Source organism: Pangasianodon hypophthalmus, chromosome 18 (genome assembly GCF_027358585.1).
Source record: "Pangasianodon hypophthalmus isolate fPanHyp1 chromosome 18, fPanHyp1.pri, whole genome shotgun sequence".
NCBI classification, from domain to species: domain Eukaryota; kingdom Metazoa; phylum Chordata; class Actinopteri; order Siluriformes; family Pangasiidae; genus Pangasianodon; species Pangasianodon hypophthalmus.
The window spans coordinates 668,288-685,699 of NC_069727.1; the positions used below are offsets into that span (position 1 = coordinate 668,288).

At 40.2% G+C, this 17,412-nt stretch overlaps 1 protein-coding gene across 1 annotated transcript; it reads left to right on the top strand.

Moving 5' to 3' along the window:
* Positions 1-3,893: 3,893 nt before the first annotated feature.
* Positions 3,894-17,104, top strand: LOC117599473 (scavenger receptor cysteine-rich type 1 protein M130-like). Its single transcript, XM_053241860.1, has 21 exons — positions 3,894-4,023; positions 5,227-5,532; positions 6,298-6,351; positions 6,711-7,013; positions 7,118-7,435; positions 7,550-7,864; positions 7,949-8,269; positions 8,638-8,952; positions 9,170-9,484; positions 9,600-9,665; positions 10,361-10,666; positions 10,867-10,947; positions 11,054-11,191; positions 11,730-11,828; positions 14,299-14,361; positions 14,665-14,730; positions 14,841-14,918; positions 15,123-15,185; positions 15,285-15,347; positions 15,713-15,772; positions 16,158-17,104. The coding sequence occupies exons 1-21, from the start codon at positions 3,966-3,968 to the stop codon at positions 16,265-16,267; spliced, it is 3,498 nt and encodes a 1,165-aa protein (XP_053097835.1). The 5' UTR covers positions 3,894-3,965; the 3' UTR covers positions 16,268-17,104.
* The last annotated feature ends 308 nt before the right edge of the window (positions 17,105-17,412 follow it).

Here is a 17,412-nt window from a genome sequence, read left to right on the forward strand (position 1 = left end):
AATGGGTCCGAAACTGCCGTCCTTTTTCCGAACAATAAAGTATTTTGAATAGAAGCCCCTGGGGTGGATTCGAGTATCCACAGGTTCCCTCTTGCCCTCTTCCTCCGCAGCTCCTGGACCTCTGCAGCAAGGGCAAGCTTCTGGTAAGGGTCCTGAATCACTGTAGGCCGGACATGGGTACATGATGGGGGTCTGTGACGGAATTGAAGATGATATCCTTGTTCCAGTATATCGAGAATTCACTTGTTGTTTGTAATAGCCCTCCACTATTGTAACTGAGGGACTGAGAAACGGCCCATCACAGACCCTGGGCCATCAACTGCGGTGAGGGACGGTTGCCTTACCCTTGGCAGGGCAATGATGTGTATTAGAAGGATGTGCGGGTGGCCGGAAATGAGAACGAGCCCCTCCACCTCTTGACAGGGAGGCACTAGGATGCGTCAGCTGTACACGCTGCAGTGAGGCTGTCCGACAGGCATCCAGCCGGTGTGCTGGCCTATCAGAAAAGCCTCCTCTGTGCTCAAGATGCCGGGAGCGAGACTCTACTCTACTCGAAGATTCTGTTTGAGGGTCTCATCAGGGGACACAACCAAAGAAGATATACATGTCTCCACTGGAGGCATGGTACCAAGACCCATCTCCTGTGCATCGGCCATCGCCGCCAACGTACGTGCCACAGTCAAGCTGCTAAAGCTGAACGAAAGGCAGAAGCAACTACATCCGCAAAGTCGGAACAAACCAGTATCAAGAAATCCTCTGGCCGAGAGACTGAATGGCGCAGAAGGTTTGAAGGACCCAAAACTGGGGAAGGTGGGTCCAGATTCTGGCAAATGCCATCTTCAGTGTATCTTGCAATGAAAAAACTACTGACTCCGCACCACGGAAGTCCGAGCCCTCATCACTATGGGACCGCTGAGACTGGGACAATGGAGACGACGTGTCCTCCATTAAGGAACAGTGGCCTTGTTCAGGCTCAACCAAGGAATCTGAAGCAGCTAGTGAGACAGTATCCAGATCCTCTTGAGAGAAACTAACTGATGGTTCATGGAGAGGTAACGGAGGATCAGACGTACCTGTCCCCCTACCCTCCTCAGCTTCTTTACGGGAGGCAGGGACAGAACCCGCCACTAAAGCCTGGAGGTTCTGGACTGTACTTGTAAGCTCAGCCACCTGGTGAGCAAGGACAGCCGAAGATACATGTTTCTTCTTTGGAGGTCCCTCAGCCCTTCCTGCTGACCGCTTGCTGCTGCGTGGTCAAGCTGAGAAAGTATTTTGAGGGGAAAACCCTTGAAATTCAGGGTCCACTCCTGAGAGTCACTGTTGTCTCACTTCCATGGGCATAACACTACAATCAAGACAGAGATTCGTCAGAGCCTCCCTGAGGTGGTGAGTACTCAAACAGGTAGGGCAATGGGTGTGAGCATCCATTAAATCCATAGGCCCAGAGCAGACAGAGCATGCAGCCATATTCTTAATAATAAACTGAGACCCCTGGTCAGCAAATTGGTAAAAGCACTCAACGGGGACGCTTAGCTAACAAGCTCATCACCTAAGAACAGTCACCAAACACTCTGGAAACCAATGAGTGTTCTTAGACTCAAGCAAAACAAATGCTGCTAAATGACGATCAGAGCCCTGGATAACCAATGAGCTCTATATTACTCACCTGAATATCACTGGAGATTCCACTGACACGACACCCTGGATAACCAATGGGTCCTTAGTCAGATAAATCCGTGCTTGAACCCCCGTGGGGATCCTGTACAAATCCAGCGATGTATCAGTACCGAAGTTTTTAAGTTTTAAAGTTTTAAAGTTTTAAATGTCTCGACAAGACACCGTTGTAGCGGGGAGCTAATGCCAGCCCAAACAAACTGTGCGTGCTCGACCGAGATCTCTCCATGAGAAAGACAAAGACACAGACCATGACGTAAACGGAAGCTTATATGGACTCGGATACGTCATTGGTCAACGTCACGTGTGACTGAATCAATATGAGATTCTCATATCATATGCGAGTGCATGACCACCTTCCACCATGTTTAACCGTCTCTGGCGGTCTGGAACTATGAAATAGAACTGCCTTCAAACAGACAAAATGCACCCTTTCTATCTCAGGACTCAAACCAATTCACCTGCATAGGGGAATGGAAATCATTTATACATAAATGAATACAAAAATAAAATTAACAGTTGACACTAAAATTCTAAATAAATTTTAACATCAATATTACCAAAAACAAACAAATACCAGAAATAATAAAACAATACATCTTCATAAACTATTGAAAATAAACACAAAATAAAACAATGACCCCCCTGCTCACACAGGCTTGATAGACTAGGCCTACACTACCCATAATTCTTCAGGATAGCATAAAATGGGGAACAGGAAGGCCGCACATCCTCTTAAACCCCACCCCCGGAACCTGCTGCAGCCATGAACCCAGAGACAAAAGGTAAGAAAAGGGAATTGATCTAAACTCTAAATAAAATAAAGAAAGAAAACTGTTGGTGTCTTTTCTTCAGTCTAATGTGCACCTTAGACTAGAAAAAATAACCACAATCATTTTCAAGCCAACAAACAACAGAGAGCAAACATTTATACAAATAATATAGACCAAACAAACACAGAACATATAAACACTAAGGGTAACTTATGACATCATCACACTCAGGAACACACACATTAATACACGTAATGCAAACATTCACGTCATTTTAAAAATAACGGCTCATATTCAGAGTTAAGCACATAAAGAGGACTTAATACCGAAATTACACACATCGTAACTCCAGACATAAACACTATTCAGGAATTGTGTTTGTATTATTTATGGGTTTATATTTTATGGGTTAAATTTTGTGTTTTTTGTATATTTTATCACTTCTATAATTACTCATATTTGTAACCACAATATTAGCAATTTTATAGATAATAATAATACTAATAAAAATAATAATAATAATAATAATAATAATTCAGCAGCATCCTAACAGCGCCCTCAGCAGGTCAGTTAAAAGAAAAACACATTTCACTAAGCAGAACTCTCAGTTTGGAAGTGCTTTACTGCCATCTTGTGGATGGAAAAATTTAATGTTCTTCATTAAAAATAATTAAATAATAATGAAAATAAATTATTAATGTTTATAATCTTGAAATCCAGATGAAATGAATGTGTGTGTTTTAAAAAATAATTGGAAATGAAATGGTAAGTATTCTTGAATAGAGTCAAAATTGTTTAATATTCCTCAAAATTATTTGTAAATAAATTTTAAACTTCAGTAAAAAAAATCTACAAATGGTTTAAATCGTGTTGTAATGTTGTCAGTGTGTGTATGAACCTGAAACACATAGTGAGTCTGTGTGTATGTGCTGTAAACATATCTAAGTGAAAGTGAAATGGTAAAATTTCTTGATTATAATTACATTTACCTAATATTTCTTAAACTTATCAGTGTGTATCTGCTCTGTGCAGCTGTCAGGCATTAATGCTGTACCACAGCCGAGTGCTTCCTCTCTCTGAAATCAGTGTGTGATGTGGTCGACTCTCATCAGTCACACACCTCAGAGACGGGAGGCGGAGCTCTGTTCATCAGTCACACACCTCAGAGACGGGAGGCGGAGCTCTGTTCATCAGTCACACACCTCAGAGACGGGAGGCGGAGCTCTGTTCATCAGTCACACACCTCAGAGATGGGAGGCGGAGCTCTGTTCATCAGTGCTGACGTTATTTTGATATATATGGAGAAAGTGAAAAATGCCTCATCTGATTTGTTATTGAGGCTGTGTGATGATTTCCTCTCATCTTTCTAATAAGGTAACAGGGAGTATGATTGGCTGCCTCTCTCTCTCTGTCTGTCTCTCTGTCTCTCTCTCTGTAGGGGGCTGAGTGAGGGGACACACTTCTCTCAGTCTCTCTGGGCGAGTGGAGGTGAACACATCGTGTACAGCGAGGAGGGAGATGGAAATCTGTCTGACTTTTATTCTTCTCTCATCCACACTCACACTCACAGCAGCTGGTAAGTACACACTGATTATTCACACTAAAACATCACACACTTCTCACTTTAACAGTAGGGATGATTTTTAATCATGAAATGTGAGAAATTTTCCTGGAGTGATCGTAACTTTATAAAAAGTGTTTCATTTTTATAGAATGTAAAAAGCTGTACATGAGCGTACACACATCATCCTCAGGGGTTTTTCTGAGGCTTCAGTTATAAAATCAGATCCAGATTAATGTTTAGAGTTTACACATGATTTATTGTGAGTACAAAACAATGTAAATAAAGTAAGGGAGTGTGTTTGTTTGTGTGTGTGTGTGTGTGTGAGAGAGAGAGAGTGTGTATGTGTGTGTATGTGCATAAGAGAGGGAGAGAGTGTGTGTGTGTGTGTGTGTGTGTGTGAGAGAGCGACAGAGAGAGTGTGTGTGTGTGTGTGTGTGCATAAGAGAGAGAGAGAGTGTGTGTGTGTGTGTGTGTGTGTGTGGGAGAGAGAGAGAGACTGTGTGTATGTGTGTGTGTGTGTGTGTGTGTGCGTGCGTGTGTGTGCGTGTGTGTAAAATAGAGAGATAGTGTCTGTGTGTGTTTGTGTGTATGTCTGTGTGTGTGTGTGTGAGAGTAAAAGTCAGCTTGGATTCCTCCCAAATCACTGCACCACTGATCATATTTACACCCCACACACCCGAACTGACCAGATTTTATCCAGAACAAAAACAAAATATTCACATTTTTTAAATATTTCAAAAAAGGTTTCAATTTATATTTGGCACAAAGTTCTATTGTACAAAGGTCTGGAAAGTGGTGTAACAGATGATATCATCTAATATTTGTTCAAAAATAACAAATGTGGACTAAAAATTGGCGATAAAGAGAGTAAACTCTTTCCTCAGGAGTGTGGAGTGAGACAGAGTTGCAGCTTGAGGGTGTAAATGTGATCAGTGGTGCTGTGACTTGATACGAATCCAATCTGACTTTTACTCAGACTTTGTGCTTGGTAATGAAGTCTATAAGTGTCGAGTTAATGATGTTACACAAAACCTTCCTTAGATGACTGTTCACACAGATGCCTCGGTAAGTGTTAGGGTCGAACTGATCTCCACTTTGGAAAATAGATGTTATGAGACCATGAGCCCAAATGTCAGGGAAATAACCTACACTCAGAATCATGTTCTCTCTCTCTCTCTCTCTCTTTCTCTCTCTCTCTCTCTCTCTCTCTCTCAGACAGTGTGAGGTTGGTGAATGGAAGTCGCTGTGCTGGGAGAGTGGAGGTTCTTCATGATGGACAGTGGGGAACAGTGTGTCATGATGACTGGGATATGAGAGAAGCTGCAGTGGTGTGTAGAGAGCTGGGCTGTGGGGAGCCTGTAAATGTGCGGTATTGGGCTCACTTTGGACGAGGATCAGGACCAGTCTGGATGAATGATGTGGACTGTAGAGGACCAGAGTCGACACTGAAGAACTGTAGTTCAGCAGAGTGGGGGAAAAATTACTGTGATCATATTGGTGATGCTGGAGTCACCTGCTCAGGTAAATTGGTTTTAATCATAATATTTAAAATGTGTTCTAGAAAATATCATGATTACCACAATCTATGTTTAAGTTCTATAAAATAAATGTTGAGTGTAATAGACTGCGCTGCCAGTGTCCGGTGTAAAGTCCACTCTGATTAACATGACAGCGTGTTGGACGCAGCGTCACTGCAGTCTGGTGTAAAATCAGCTTTAGAGGAACTACACATTGCATGAAGAATAATGTCATTTTAATAATATTATTATTATTATTATTATTATTATTATTATTAACAGACAGTTTAATTTGTTAAATTGATAAACCAGTGATAAATGTGATAATTACAACTAGGACTATCCATGCAGTAATATATTCTCAATATACTCAAATCCTATTAGATTTATTTAAATGCTCACCATCGTTTCATTCATGTATCAGCGAATTAGTTTTAAAAACTGTTATTTTCAGTGGTCTAGACGCTGTTGGAAAACCCTGTCTCAGACATTTCTGCTCAAGAATAATCTGACAACCTGAGAGCCATGACTTACATGCAGGTGATTTTAATAATATGAATGAAGAACCCATGAAACTGACTTAAGCAGCTGCATAACTCGATTCTGAATATGAGGAACTTTCCCTGCTCACATATTGATGTTACTTTTGGACTTAAGTCACTGACTCTGAATCCGACCCACTGTAACTGTTGTGACTTTTAAACACTATTTCTGTAACTTTAATGTTCATTATGACTTCATCACTTTAAATATCTGTGTTTTAATGTAGAAAATGAACCTGATGGCACCATTACAGCTGATCAGAAGACAGTTATACAGACAGGTATGATAATAATGTGATAATTTTGTAATCTCAATCATGAACACAGTCATAAATAACATCAAAGTTTTTTTAATGTCATTGATTAATTTTGAAAGCCAGAGTACTGTGATGCTGCTGTTAACACTAGTACACAAGTATTATAAAAAAAAGAATGAAAGATGTCTTTCTTTTGGATCTGCTGTGTTTGGATAGATTCTTTTGGGTAAAATTATTTTAAATGATGTTCAGTATCTTATATAGACAATCACAAACCTTGATCTTTTTTTGATACTCACTCCATTCTTCTGTACATGTGTTTCTCTCTCTCTCTCTCTCTCTCTCTCTCTCTCTCTCTTGCTCACTCTTTCGCTCTCTCTCAGACAGTTTGAGGTTGGTGAATGGTGGAAGTCACTGTGCTGGGAGAGTGGAGGTTCTTTATGATGGACAGTGGGGCACAGTGTGTAGTTCTGCCTGGGATATGAAAGATGCTGCAGTGGTGTGTAGAGAGCTGCGCTGTGGGGAGGCTGCAGATCTGCGGTACTGGGCTGAGTTTGGACGAGGATCAGGAGAAATCTGGATACATGACTTATACTGTAGAGGATCAGAGTCGACACTGAACAACTGTAACTCACAAGGAAAACATAACTGTGATCATGCTCTTGATGCTGGAGTCATCTGCTCAGGTAAACTTCTGTATTTGAAAAAAAATTGGGACATGGGAATGTTTTCTTTGTAGTATATGCCCTTAAGAATTTGCACAATATTTACACAATGAAATAAAACACAGGTCACAGAAAGCCGAGACTCGCTACTGGTCCTCACCGGTGCTCTGGGAGAGTGGAGGTGTTTCATGGAGGTTCCTGGTCCACAGTGTGTGATGCTGACTTTGACCAGCAGGATGCAGAGGTTGTGTGTCGAGAGCTGGGCTGTGGGATTCCTGTGGAGGTGCTGGGATCAGCTGCTTTTGGCCGAGGGGAGGGTCAGGTGTGGACAGAGGAGCTTCAGTGTAGAGGCAACGAATCTGAGATTACCTTCTGTCCAACATCATCTTCACTCAAACTCTCAAACTGCTCCCATTACAACGATGTGGGATTAATATGTTCTGGTTAAGTGTCATGATTTAACTGCTGTTTAAATAGAGATCACATACCTGTCAATCAAACTTTAAGGTGCCTTTGTTAATTTTCCTCTTTCACTGAGCTCTCGGCTGTTTGTTCAGGTCACACAGAGGCTCGGCTGGTGAACGGATCGGACTCCTGTTCTGGTCGAGTGGAGCTCCAGTACCTCGGTGAGTGGGGCACAGTTTGTGCTGTAGGCTGGGATATGAAAGCTGCAGATGTTCTCTGTGCACAGCTGGATTGTGGGAGTGCTGTGGCTGTGGTGGAGGTGGACTGGTTTGGGGAGGGGAGTGGCCACATCTGGGCTGATGTGTTTGATTGTCAGGGGAAGGAGACACACCTATCACAATGTGGCATCTCATCATGGAGTCGAGCTGCATGCTCTCATAAACACGATGCTGGAGTCATCTGTAACGGTGAGATATTAACATCACGTACACCACGTTAGTGAATAAAGTCAGTGCTCATTAGAATATTTAAATGATGTTCTTCTGCTTCAGGATCATCCGTGGCGTTTCATGAGGGGCGAGTGCAGTTGTCTGGAGGGAGCGAGTGTCAGGGGGAGGTGGAGATTTATTTCAGGCAGGACTGGAGGAGAGTTCTCCTGGACTCGTGGAGTCTGTCTGAGGCGTCTGTGCTCTGCAGACAGCTGGGCTGTGGCTCCGTGCTGAACTACCGCTCCTCTCCATCCACCACTGAACACAAACACATGTGTGTAACGGGTTTCAGCTGCTCTGGGAGTGAAGCTCATCTGGGGAACTGCAGCAGTGCACAACCTGTCAACTGCAGCTCCGGGGAACAGCTGTACATCACCTGCTCAGGTAAGCAGCACAACATCTACCAATGAGCAGGCATGTACACAATCAGCACTTTAAAATGAAGGGTAAGAAAAGTTTGATCAGTAGGAAAGTACTTATTTAGCATATTAATTAAAAAAGCTATTTTTTTACAGTTCATGTCAACAGAACAAAAATTTTACTCTGTTAGTACTGAGCCATAAATGTTCAGATCTACAAATTTGCTGATGTTGGGTAATGTTGCCTTCTGACACATCAGCCTTGAAAAAAACAAAGCTTTTTTTGACAGTTTTTTTTATAAATGAAGAAATAAAGTAGTTAACTCATATTTTTGTACCATAATATGTATGTGTGTGTGTGTGTGTGTGTGTGTGTGTGTGTGTGTAAGCCAGCCCACAGCTCCATCAGGCTGGTTGGTTCTGGGGGAGACTGTGCAGGAAGGCTGGAGGTTTTCCACAGCGGCTCGTGGGGGACAGTGTGTGATGACTCGTGGGATATTGAGGATGCGCAGGTGGTGTGCAGACAGCTGCAGTGTGGAGAGGCCCTCAGTACCCACATACCAGCCTGGTTTGGTCCTGGAACTGGGTCCATATGGCTGAATGAGGTGGAGTGTGAGGGGAACGAGACGTCCCTGTGGAACTGCAGATTTCAGCTGAGTGAAGAGGGAGAATGTGGACACCATGAGGACGTAGGAGTCGTGTGCTCAGGTACAGTGTGATGATTGCGATTAAATGCTGTAAATGTGTATGTGTTTTATTTCAAAACTGACGTCCAAAGTTCCTGAAATTCAACATGATAATAAGGAATTGTTTATAAATGTCATCCATGTTGAATATCTTTTAACTTAAAGATAATATAACAAATATTTAACTGAGTCAAACAGGATTTTTACTAATTAAGTGCAAGTCTTCCTTCTCTCACCAGAGTTTAAAGAGATCCGACTCACGGAGGGCTGTGAGGGGAATCTGGAAGTGTTCTACAATGGAACCTGGGGTAATGTGTGTCACAATCAGATGGAGCTGGAGATAGAAACAGCAAATATGGTGTGTCAAGAGCTGAACTGTGGAAGTCTCAAGAGTTTGGACTCAGCCAGAGGGAGAGTTGAATCTGCTCCTAATTGGCTGGATCATGTGAAATGTAGGAAACACGACTCTAATCTGTTAAAGTGTCCATCTTCACCCTGGGGACAGAACAACTGTGATAGTCGTAGTGATGAGGTGGTTCATATTACCTGCACAGGTAGGAGGATTCTCTCTCTCTACTAGTTTTATACATTACTGTATAATTTGCATAAATATTCCAGCTATAAAATAAGAATGAGTGAAAAGTCTGTTTCATGCTTTTATTACTGCAGAAGATGGAACGTCTCTACGTACTCATGGGACCTGCTCTAAATTTCCTCTTCAGAAATACTGCTCAAGTAAGGAGACTTAAATCTGTCACTTGTTAAGGAAAGAGTTGTGTTTCAAAAGTTGATTATTTTCCTATAACAGCATGTCCTGAAGTGTTTTATTCCTCTCATAGCACAGCAATAAGCCAACAATTTTTTTTCTTAAATTAAAGGATGACATGCCGTGCATTTTATCCATTTATAGTTTCATTTAATGTTGTGAAATAAAAGAAGTTAATTCCTGTTATCACTTACATTATAGCAGCTATAAACAGACTGTTAGAAAGCACTGACACTAGAGATGAATGTTAAATAAACATCTCCTTACAGAATACATCACCATATGATTACACATGTTTATCTTTGTAAAGTAACCACACAAATTAAAGTCCACTTTTATTTATTAGTCTTAGATTATGTGGAGAGTCTTTCATACACGTCCCTGTGACTGAGCTGTTCTATAGAAATGATAATGCAACCGAATGAGTGCATTAATATAAACCTGTGATCTGCAGCTTCACTACTATCAGAGCTGCTGTTATAGAAAATTAATCAACACCTTCTGACCAATCACAATCCAGAATTCAGCAGTGTTCAGGAATAAGATAGTTTTAATAGATGATGGTCAGTTCTTGTTGATGTATCATTGTGTTGTAGTGAGCTGTGTGACTGGAGCTGTTATTCAGCGTTGGTGTGTTTCCTCATGTGTGATGTGTGTGATGTAGAGCACTGGCCTCTCAGGCTGAGTGGAGGAAAGGGAAGCTGCTCTGGGAGGTTGGAGGTGTATCATAACGCTACGTGGGGCTCCATTTGTGATGATCAGTGGAACATCAGGAACGCTCAGGTGGTGTGCAGACAGCTGGGCTGTGGGTCGGCGCTGAGTGCTGATAGGAATGTTCCGTTTGGTGCTGGTGAAGGGACTATCTGGCTGAACAGAGTGAAGTGTCGAGGGGATGAGATTCACCTGTGGGACTGTCATCATTCCCTGAAGAAACACACTGACTGCTCTCATGCTGGAGTCACCTGTGCAGGTCAGAGGGGTGTGCTAACTTTTCAGCTTTCTGTCTCCACTCCACTGATTTATAATAAAAGCATTCATTTATAATCTTAGATGTTAGCTTGAAAGCTCAGACCCTAAACTAACACACTGATCAGCATGTCATAAATATTATTTAGTGAGAGTATATTTTTACTGTATGAAAAAGTTTTTTTGTTCTTTCTGTAAATACAGACATATCCACCATGTCCAATACTGCTACACCCACAACAACCACCACCACAACCACCACCACCACAACAACCACCAAATCAGGTATTTATGTATGTTACAATACAATATTTGTTACTGTTGACCTTTTTTTCTAAATATTATGATTACGGTGTCGTATCAAGATCCTCTTCTGTGTTTCTGACTTCAGTAAGAGCCGCTTCAAATCCCACATCACCTGGAGCTCCATCCACCCCTCCACTGGTTCTCGTTGTGTTGGGAACGCTGCTCTTCCTGGCCTTAGTGCTTCTGCTGGTACTGTTTTACCAGAACAGAGTGCTCAGGAGAGGTACGAGACATACTTGTAAATGCCTTTAAGTCAGCTGGACTTGATCACTGCAGTGTTTTCTAATCTGTCCGACCCCACAGTATAATTACTATTGTACAAGACGGTCAGAAAGATACTGCCAGAATCTCTTACACAGAAAAAAGATTCACATCACAATTCATCTCTTCTTTTAAAATCCTCTTATTTGCTCATAATGTTTCTGTTTTTGAGGTTCTTAAATTTTTTTATGAATGTAAATCAGGAAGAACACCAATTTGCTCTTTATACCAAAATCCTGGCTGAGGTCAAATTTTTGTTTCTATGGCAAAAAGCTTTAAAATTGCATATTATTTTCTTTATTTTGTAATGAATTGTAAGAATATTATTATTTAAAATCTCACCATTTATTCATAAAAACATTTAATTATTTTCTCATTCTGTTTTATTGCGGTGTCAAAAATTGTCTTGTGTTTTGTAAACACTTGTGTATGAATGCATTATTATTATTATTATCATTATTATTATTATTATCATTATTATTATTATTATCCACTCCCAGTTGTCTCTAAGAGGAGGCGTAAGACTCAGCCTGAGGCAGTCTATGAAGAGATCAACCACAGATACATCACTAGAAGAAGCACGAGCTCCAGTCAAAGAGGTGAGTGATATGTGGACTGTTCTACATCACACTTATTGCATTCTATTTAAACTTGTAGCTGAAATTCACTGCATGCAAATGATCAAATCACTCAATACAAAATACACACCTCAATGCAAACTCAGTGCTTAAAGCAACATTTTCCCCAAAATCCAGTGTGATTTATTTCTTTACAACAAATAAATAAAAATAAGCTAAATGTGTGTGAGAGGAAATGTGCAGTTAGAGTACATGTGGTGTAGAGCCAGAATTCTGCTGATAAACATCTATTAAAGCTTCTGATTTAGTGCAAGTGTGTGTGTGTGTGTGTGGGTGTGTGTGTGTGTGTGCGGGTGTACACGCTTTCCTGTACTATTTCCTGTACTCTCTCCCTCCCTCTGTGTGTGTGTGTGTGTGTGTGTGTGTGTGTGTGTGTGTGTGGATACATAGAATAGTAGAGCTCATAACAGAAGAAATATCAATCTATTTTCCTTCTTCTGTCAAAATGTACAAGCATTCTTGTGTGAAAGCTGCCATGTTCAACCTCTGTAACAATCATTCATTAATTTTTGCAAATCTCTCTGCTAATACTCCAGATGTTGTTGTTTTAAATGAAGAGTTCAGACAGGTATTTGTCCTAGAGGTAGGCTGCACATTTGACTCTAGCCTTGAGGAAGCCTTTAGGACTAAGGTTATTAAGTACTAACCACTCCTGAATAACATCTCAGAGCTCGGCTACAAGTGTAGACTTTTGGTCTTCATATACGGCAGCCTAGGACATGTCCACAGACTGGTCATCAGGGGCTTACAGCTGGTAGCGCTGCCTAAAAGGAGAGCTAAACAGCTAGCAAAATGCTGTTCAGTGTCTGCTATCATTGGCAGCCGTCATATATGGAGAAGGAGCTGCTATTTATATCCTTGATCATCTTGATACAGTCCATGTTTTAACTGTAAGATGATGTATTTTTCTGTATTCCGCATCTCTATTACTAATGTCCTGTATTAATACTTGCTGAGTGGATACAAATAAATCGAATATTATGTATATATATACATATATATATATATATATATATATATACACACACACCGATCAGCCATAGCATTATGACCACCTACCTAATATTGTGTTGGTCCCCCTTTTGCTGTCAAAACAGCCCTGACCCGTTGAGGCATGGACTCCACTAGATCCCTGAAGGTGTGCTGTGGTATCTGGCACAAAGACATTAACAGCAGATCCTTTATATCCTGTAAGTTGCGAGGTGGGGTCTCCATGGATCGGACTTGATAGCCAGCACACCCCACAGATGTTCAATCAGATTGAGATCTGGGGAATTTGGAGGCCAAGTCAACACCTTGAACGCTTTGTTATGTTCCTCGAACCATTCCTGAACAATTTTTACAGTGTGGCAGGGCGCATTATCCTGCCGAAAGAGGTCACTTCCATTAAGGAATACCATTGCCATGAAGGGGTGTACCTGGTCTGCAACAATGTTTAGGTAGGTGGTATGTGTCAAAATAGCATCCACATGAATGCCAGGACCCAAAGCTTCCCAGCAGAACATTGTCCAGAGCATAACACTGCCTCCGCCAGCTTGCGTTCTTCCCATAGTGCATGCTGGTGCCATCTCTTCCCCAGGTAAATGCACACGCACCCGGCCTTCCACATGATGTAAAAGAAAATGTGATTTATCGGACCAGGCCACCTTCTTCCATTGCTCCGTGGTCCAGTTCTGATGTTCACCTGTCCATTGTAGGCACTTTTGGCAGTGGACAGAGGTCAGCATGGGCACTCTGACAGGTCTGTGGCTAAAAAGCCCCATACGCAGCAAGCTGCGATGCACTGTGTGTTCTGACACCTTTCTATCATAGCCAGCTTTAACTTTTCAGCAATTTGTGCTGATTGGTGTGTATATATGTAATGTATTATGTAATATTTGTATATGTATATATATTATCACAAATAAATAAAAATAAGCTAAATGTGTGTGAGAGGAAATGTGCAGTTAGAGTACATGTGGTGTAGAGACAGAATTCTGCTGATAAACATCTATTAAAGCTTCTGATTCAGTGCAGGTGCAAATGTGTGTGTGTGTGTGTGTGCTTTCCTGTACAGGTGCATTACTCTCTCCCTTCTTCAGTGTGAGTGTGTGTGAGTGTGTGTGTGTGTGTGTGTGTGTGTGTGCGCGTGTGTGTGCTTTCCTGCACAGGTGCATTACTCTCTCCCTCCCTCTGTGTGTGTGTGTGTGTGTGCATATCCATGTGTGTTTAAGTGACATGTATTTTATTGGACGGATGTTCGGAAAGGTGGGTCCTCATAAACCATTGATGGTTATTAAATGTCCTGCTAAAAACTTTATACTGAATGTGTGTTTTCCTGAATCAGAGCATCTCTCTCTCTCTCTGTGTGTGTGTGTGTGTGTGTGTGTGTGTGTGTGAAATATCTGCTTTTCTGAACACGTCTCATGACTGTGCTGCTCTCCTCTAACAGGAAGTCTCCTCTCTGAAGAACAGCATTCTGGGTATGAGCATGTGGATGATGAGCTTCTCTCAGGTAAAAAAGGCCAGAGTGTGAGTTTGTCTAACTCCATTAACTGAAAGATATTAGAATTGCAATTAAAAATCAGAAATGACTAAATGTGTCCTTTCTGAGACGTGATTATGATGTATTGTATAGAAGAATTACAGTAACTCCAGTGTTTTAATGCTGACACATGACATCTCACAATCAACCTTATCTTACTTTAAGCTTCTGAAATCCCTCTTATCAAATTTATCAAAGCTTCTTTGGATGAGGATTTTATTGAGTATAAATGTGTTTAAAAAACCCAAAACAAACAAATTGTTCTTTTTCCAGTAAAGTCTGGGATTGGAGAAAAGGCTGAGTATTATGATGATGTGATCGACACCAGTGACTTCATAAGTGGGTGCAGTTGTTAACTGATCACATACATTTACTGACTTCACATTAAACCATGAGGTCAGAATGTGATGGAGCTGTTTGTACAGACCCTCTGCTTTTATTTCATTTAGGTGATACAGGAAGAGTTGACCCACCAGAGGACTACGATGATGCCGTCACTGCTGGACCGATCCCTGATAACGTGGATGGTGTGCTTCTGTTTTCGGATTTGGTTTAGAAAGCAGTATAAATTAAACACACATACTGCAAATAAGTTTGTTTATTGCTTTGTGTGTAGTGACATTTTTTACATGTATACGATGTCATTTTGCATTGTGTCATCAAATACACAGTGTACAAACTGCCACTTCAGTAAACTTTAAATCTCTTTAAATATCTGTGTTTTGGTGTAGAGGATGAAGCAGAGAATTATGATGACGCCATTACAGCTGATCAGAAGTCAGTTATACTGACAGGTATGATAATAATGTGACAGTATTGCATCCACAAGCATCCAAATGATCATTAATGACATTAATGTGGATTTAATAGCTTTTATCTCTACATTCTGACAGAGGACGTGTCCGAGAACTATGATGATGCAGTTACCACGGAAACGAACCCAAACATCATCACAGGTCAGTTTTTTCTGGAAATAGACAAAAAAAAAAAAAAAGCTGGTGAGGGAACCACTGTTTATAGCTGCTATGACATAAGTGAGAAAAGGAAATTATTTTTCCAAAGCTCTACAACATTATCTGTAACTATGAATGGATAAAAAGTACGACATCTAATTCTTTACTAAATGAAAAACTGCAGTTCTTGGCAAATTCCCATGGTATAAGAGGAATAAAACACTTGGGGACATGCTGTTATAGTTAAATGATCAGCGTTAGGGTGGTAGCAGTAACTCAGCTTCATCACACCACCCTGTAACTCAGTATTTTACTATAACAGCAACACACACAGTGCTTCATTACTTATTCATTTATTTCTTCAGTAGACAGTCCAGAAGATTATGATGTTGTCATCACTGAGGAACAGGATGTAGGAGAGACAGAAGGTGAGTGAGATGTTTATTCTGGTAATGTACATGAGTGCAAAGGCAGCAAAGTTAAAGCGGGACTGTATTATATACGATATATAATATAAATATCAGCTTTCTGTTTTGTAATCTCCATTCTGTCATTTAACAAGTGCAGCCATATTTATTAAACAGTTTAGATAAGACCTATATTTATGTCTCATTTACTTCCACATCTTATACACATGGCCTGTGTTAATATTAAGAAAGCTGAATTGATAAATGGCCTTTTTTCACTTTTTTATTGCTAGAATATTAAAGACATTCCTACATAGTGTATCATTTACTGTACTTTTAAGGTTTTACATAACAATTAATACAATACAAAGGATATATTAAAGAGGTAAATGTATTTATTTTACAGAATATGATGATGTGGAGGAGAAATCTCAGAAAGACAGGGACCATGTGACTGAGACACGCCACCAAAGGCCTTTTCTCAGGAAATTACACTTTTTTAAACGCAAAAAATGATTTTATTTTACTTCCAAAAATGTCATGTTTTCTGAACTGTGTTCATTTTCCCCCTAGTTATTAGCAAATAGAGCAGGGAGAGTTAAATCACCTTTCATATTACCTAATGCAATGTCTCCAGCTTTTCTTTTACAACACTTTTTATTTCTTAAAACATCACTTTATTCATTTTTTTAAAAAGACACAAATTACCTTTATGTTCAATGCTATTCTTTTAGCTATAAACCATAGTTGAACTGGATTAGAGAATTCTGTTCTGCTCATTATCTGGTCATGGTGTATAGCTGCCACCTAGTGGCCATTTTCAATATTGCAGTTTTGTTATTCTTCCATACGCTGTGTTGATTTAGTTCGGTAACAGTCAACATGCAGCATCGGCTTCAATTCAGCTCACAAACAGTCGTTGCATTGGAGAAAGATATGCCTGTAAGTTTGCTGACTATTTGTAAGCGATCTATAAGAGTGTTATGTGGTAACATAATATTACTTCTTGAAAGTGAAGTTTGTGATCGATGAAATTTGATAATGTGAGAAAGTTTTCCATCACATCTATATGCACGTGCAGACTGTACGCATTCATATACATATGTATATCAAACGAATTAATGTACAATTTGTAATTTCATTTCTTGTTTACTGTATTACGGCTTTACAAAAAAAAGGAAAAGAGCAATCCCAGAAGTAAACATTCTGGAAAGGATAAACTATTTTTGTGTGTTTGTTAGCTAGCTGTCTAGCTTCTTCGGAGTGATGCAGTTGAGAGGACAGCATAAATTCCTTTATGAAATATTCATACTATGTCATGCTAATTAGATAGCTTGCTATATTGCATTTTTTATTGTTTTGTTGCAAGCCAGATATAGTATATGCAAGTATCATAAACATATATACAGGTTTCATTAAGTATTCTCAGATTTTCATTTTAAATTCTGAGGTTTCATTCAGGATTCTCATGTTTGTTTCCTTATTCTCAGGATTTTGTTTTATTTTCTAAGGTTTCATTCAATATTCTCAGATTTTTGTTTTATAATCTCAGGTTTAATTCAATATTCTCACTTTTTAAATGAGTGATGGCCAGTTAATTTTAATATTACATCTAAATAAACAATATACAAGCAAATGTGACTTTTTAGCTTTCCAGAATG

Bases quoted from the DNA above. Each gene is read 5' to 3' on its own strand.
- LOC117599473 (XM_053241860.1), top strand. From the start codon at position 3,966: ATGGAAATCTGTCTGACTTTTATTCTTCTCTCATCCACACTCACACTC. The intron at 10,948-11,053 runs GTATTTATGTAT...TTCTGACTTCAG, and splicing joins CACAACAACCACCAAATCAG to TAAGAGCCGCTTCAAATCCC. The intron at 14,919-15,122 runs GTGTGCTTCTGT...GTTTTGGTGTAG, and splicing joins GATCCCTGATAACGTGGATG to AGGATGAAGCAGAGAATTAT.